This window comes from Halyomorpha halys, unplaced genomic scaffold, assembly GCF_000696795.3.
Source record: "Halyomorpha halys isolate HHAL.00 unplaced genomic scaffold, Hhal_1.1 Scaffold128.1, whole genome shotgun sequence".
NCBI classification, from domain to species: domain Eukaryota; kingdom Metazoa; phylum Arthropoda; class Insecta; order Hemiptera; family Pentatomidae; genus Halyomorpha; species Halyomorpha halys.
In genome coordinates, this window is record NW_027110898.1 from 1,908,566 (window position 1) to 1,913,761 (window position 5,196).

At 35.7% G+C, this 5,196-nt stretch overlaps 1 protein-coding gene across 1 annotated transcript in view; it reads left to right on the forward strand.

The window, feature by feature from the left end:
* LOC106678211 (synaptic vesicle glycoprotein 2B) overlaps positions 1-5,196 on the forward strand; it is a 24,598-nt gene that overhangs the window by 6,293 nt on the left and 13,109 nt on the right. Inside the window, exons 2-3 of the mRNA XM_014416608.2 lie at positions 3,627-3,788; positions 5,017-5,179. Of these exons, the coding sequence (XP_014272094.1) occupies positions 3,627-3,788; positions 5,017-5,179 (325 nt within the window). The remainder of the gene's footprint in view (positions 1-3,626; positions 3,789-5,016; positions 5,180-5,196) is intronic.

Here is a 5,196-nt window from a genome sequence, read left to right on the forward strand (position 1 = left end):
TTTTATTTTATTATTATTTTTTTTATTTTTTTTTATTTTTTTTATTTTTTTATTTTAGTATGTATGAGATCATTTATCAATATTACCTATTGCCCACAACTGTGTGGCAGATTGTAATATCTATCAATAAATAAATCTATCTATCAAAAAGTTTTAACGTAAACACATGTTTTGAAGTCCCATAAATATAAATAATCAACTCTCACAAAATTGTGCGTGCGTGCGAGTGTGTATTTGTGCGCAGCATATAGCTTACCGAATTTTCTAGTGTGATGCGTCCTCCACACACACTCTTCTTTCTGCCGCAATGCGAATACAAGCAATGTCCAATTTGAATCGGTACTGGTAGGCTCTAAAGCATCCATGTCCGATCAACAATTGGGTTACTAAAAATCCACCTCACCATGCTGGCGGCCATAACACGTGTCCATATCGGGTATTAACCTGCAAGTCCACCTCCCAAAATCTGCAGCCTCCCAACGCTGCTACCACTGGCCGATGGTTATTTTTCGCTCTTCTTTTCCGGAAACGTGTAAGCGTCGTCCATAGTGCCTGCTTCTTGTTTCAACAAGGAGTTCCACAGATGGCATTCGGGCTATCACGCACACCGCTTTATAGGAAACAGTTCGAAAAGCGCTTACCGTCCTCATGCAAACTCTGCGATAATCGGAAACCATCTGTCTCCTGTATGATTTTGTAACTACCGTATCTTTCCTAATGGGAGCTGCAAATAACATAATCGAGGAGACAACTGTAGCAAGAAGCCTTCTGCTAGGACCCTAGGACCTCCAACGTTTGGTATAAGGCGTTACAATAAGAATAATACTTTAGCAGATTTTACGCTGATATATTCCGTGTGACATTAAAGCGGAGACGTGCATCGATCAAGACTCCTTGGTATTTTAAGCAAGACTGGGAACGAATTTCGTGCCTTCCCACCATGACAGTGATGGATTCAGTTTGCTCCCTGCTCGTTACTAGGAGAACCTCGGTCTTGTGGTCTGCAAATTGTAGGCCTACCGAAGACTGCCTACCTCGGACTGTAGCGATGGGAATAACTTCTCCCAAGTACTTCGCCGCTGCTACAACTGCAACGTCAACTGTGCATTGCCAATTTGAATATTGGGTCGTACATGACGTTCCACAGAAGAGGCCCTACTACTAAGCCCTGTGCGACACCACCAGTCACCTCGTATCTCCTTTGGCCAATGTCTGAAAGATAAAACAAAACTCTATCTTTGAAGTACTTTGTGAGAACTCTCATAAGATAGGCTGGCACCGCCATAGTCCGTAGGGCATCATCTGTTATACAGGTCCATTTTGCAGTGTTATAAGCATTCTTAACATCTAGAGTAACGATTTCTGCATAATACTTGGCATCTCTCCTCCACCTTGCTCCTGCAATTGCTGTACGGGCCATCTCGACTACCAATCCAACAAAATCTATCGCGGATCGCTCTTTACAAAATCCGTATTGAACCCACGAGAGGCCATTAACTCCCTCCATGAACTCTTGTAGCCTGAGGGAAAGGATGTTCTCGAATGCCTTACCCATAGTATCCAATAAACAAATTGGACGATAGGTTGAGGGGTCTTCCAGTCATCCCTTACTCTTTGGAATAAGTAGGAGGCGCTGTCTCTTCCAAGGGTTCGGAATTGAGCCTTCACGAATCCACGAACTGAAGAGATCGATGAAAAGATCCGGCCGTTTCCTGAGAGCCACCTTCAGAGCTACATTAGGAATTCCGTCCAATCCTGGTGCCTTGCCATGTTGTAGGTCCGAGGCGATGTCCTCTTGCCTCTATCTCTTCCTGCGTGATTTGTGGAAAAACCGTTGCAAATGTATTGTTTATACATTCAATAGTATTCGCCTTTTCAGGGAATAGTGTTCTGACAATACTGTCTACAACATTTGATCTCTTAGGGAGCTGCATCGTGCCTTTACATAGTTTCTTAAGTGCCGTTTTGTAAGGTCTATCCCATGGGTCTACATTCACCTCATCAGAGTTCTCTCCAGCACCATCTTTTGCTTTCTTTAATGGCTTGTCTGAGATGCCTTCTGGCTCTATTGAATTCTTCTTGAAGCACAAAAAACTCTGGCAGACGTCTCGCTCGCTGGTAACGTCTTCTTCCTTGGTTGCAACACCGGCGAAGATCGTCAATAGTATCCGTCCAGCAGTACACTGAGGAATGATGTCAGGCTTTGAACGGGTCATAGCTGTATACGTACCTTTTCCTCGGCTGACTCTTTCAATTCACACTCAACCTCTAACATTAAAGTGAATGAAGCGTCATCAAAAGTTTTCGTGTTCCAGCCATTAGTCCTCCATTGACAACTCTTCTTTCTTGTAGGCGTATGCTATGTGATCAACTCGTGATCACTGTTTGTATAAAATCTACAAACCTTCCAAGTAGCGATCCGATGCATGCGTCTGCTGACAAACGTCAAATCGATGAAAGATGATCTTCCCGCTCTTGTGAACATCGGGTTTGTTCCGGTGTTCAAAAGGATCATATCACTTAGTTGTGCGAAAGCTACAAGAGTGCTTGTGTGTATAGCCTTTAAGGATGGAGTATGCAAGCGGGAAATGCATGTGAAAAAGAATTTAATAATTAACAAAAGGAAAAAATAAATGTTTTCGTGTTTCCAGGCTTGTTATGACTACAGATTTTACTTTCTCTTAACTACATGTGAAATATATAGTAAGGAGAAGTATTACCATCCTAAATAATACAGATATTGCTACTTTGAAATGTGTAAAGATTAATTTCACCTTAAATTAGGATGGTATATGAATGTTGTGGGCACCAGATTTTTTATTTTTTATTTAAATAAATATTTCTCACAAATTATCTTACTTCTTTTAAATTTGTTTGGAATGATTTTATGCAGAAGTTTGGTGTCAAAGCTTCTGACATCTTTATCGTAATTAAAACAGAATTCGACAAAATTATCAGCTTATAATGTGAAAATCTTTACAGTGAATTCCTTTTTCTTTTTTTTAAGCCATGAGTTCAGGGGAACACAATAGAAATAAAACAAAACAACAAGAACATAAATCGATCTCATTATATAAAAGCATTTTCACCAAATAAATACTTCTTAAAAATCATAGAACAAAGCCAATTAACTTGATCCTTCTGGAAATTTATTTTTCCCAAAAAAGGTGTGATTATGGAATAAGCCAACTGAAAAAATAATAACATAGTAATAGTAGTATATGAAAAATAATAACATAGTAATAGTAGTTTTGATGATAAAAGAACTTTAATTAAGGGATTCTGCTTTGAATCTCATAAGGGTTCGGACTGCCTTTAAGAACAAATCTTAATTCTATATCAAAATTATATGAATGGTATATTATATTAATGTATGCTCCCTCCAAAAATACACTTTTTCATTACCACCCTTCATTGCCAGCAGTTCGTGATTTTATTATCTGAAAAGCAATTTCCATACATATTTGAATAAATATTAACTTTGACTAGGAATTGGAAAGCTGGTCTTATACAATGTGTTTGTTTAAATCTAAACATACTGTACCTAATGAACGTTTTTATAAATCCTCTCATAAATTTAAACTTTCTAAATATATCTAATTCGCTAATTGTTATCTTTAATGCAGGAAGTGGTCTTTACACCTGGTATGTCGTAATAACATCAGGACTGATTGGATTCGCTGCAGTACTGAGTATCCAAGGTATGGCCTTTGCACTTCCAAAGGCTGGTTGTGAACTGCAGCTGCCTTATTCAGTGAGAGGGATGATGTCTTCAATGGGCTTCTTTGGTAATAAATGAGACATTTTATAATATCGTATGTCATTAAAATATTGGTTTACTCAAAATTTTGTGGTGACAATTTAATCAAGTTGAGATAAGACAATACAATTTGGTATCTGTATAAAAGATACCTAATTCCATCAAAATAAGAGATCACGAGTGATATTTCTCGTAATTTCTGGATAGTTTGAGATAGAATGATCCTAAACTTGAATCCAAATTGAAAGCTGTATCTCTATTAAAATTTTAACATATTTGTTACCCACAAGAGATATATCCATGAGCATTTCTTTTTAACCACTAAAATTTACTACATCTCCTTGATGAATAATTGTTTTTACTGTCCCTTCTACCTATACTTAACTTAGGTTCATACTAAGAGAATTAATTGTATAAAAAAGTGATTTATTTACATATTGTTTAGTGATGGTCATGTACTTATCAATTCAATCAATCAATTCAAATAATGTTTATACATGAGCTAAAAGGATTCAGCCGAACTTTTGGGTGTGGAAGTATGGGCATTCCCTCATATAGGGACCCTCTGTTCAACATTTTTTTTTTCTTTTTTGTGGCACACTTAGTACTATTTTTGTTTCACTGTCATCATACGCCAAGATAAGAGTATTTGGATCTTTTGGAGAAACTGAAAAAAAAAAAAAAAAAAAAAAAAAAAAAAGCTCAATGATAATTATAATTTCATTTTTATCACAACAAATCCAGTTATTTAAAGATGAGTTTACTAAATGTACATGAAAAATTTTATCTAGCAATACAATCAATTTCTTGCATGCTACTTCAAATATAAAAACAAATAAATAAAAAATGTATACTTACTTAAAGTCATTAAACACAAAACGTGAATTCTATTTCCAATTTTAATATGAATCATGCTTATAATGAATAACTATAAAAATTATACATTTGTTAAGAAACCAGATTTTATTTTACAAATAAATCTTTAAACAAATAGTTTTTATTTGATTATGAATCTTTTTTATTTATCATTTCAAGAATTGCTATTGAATAGTTTAATAATGTTATCTAAAACTAAAATAATTTTTAAGACTGGCACTGTTTTAAATAAAGCAACAGGGATATAATATACGGGTATCACTCATGGGACATCTCTTATACTATCATAACTATTTCAGTACTAATTTCATAGGAATCTTACGATTTTTTTTTTTTTTAATTTAAACTGGATAGATTTTGATTGATTATAAAATCATTAGGCATGCTGGTGTCGGCTCAGGTTTTTGGATTTATTGCTGATACTTTTGGAAGAAAATTTGTTATGATGCTTTCCCAGTCAGCAACTATGGTGATCACTGTGTTATGGAGTTTGGCGCCTAATACAATAACTTTGGGAATCATACTATTTCTCAATGGAGCCTTGTAAGTATTTTATATAT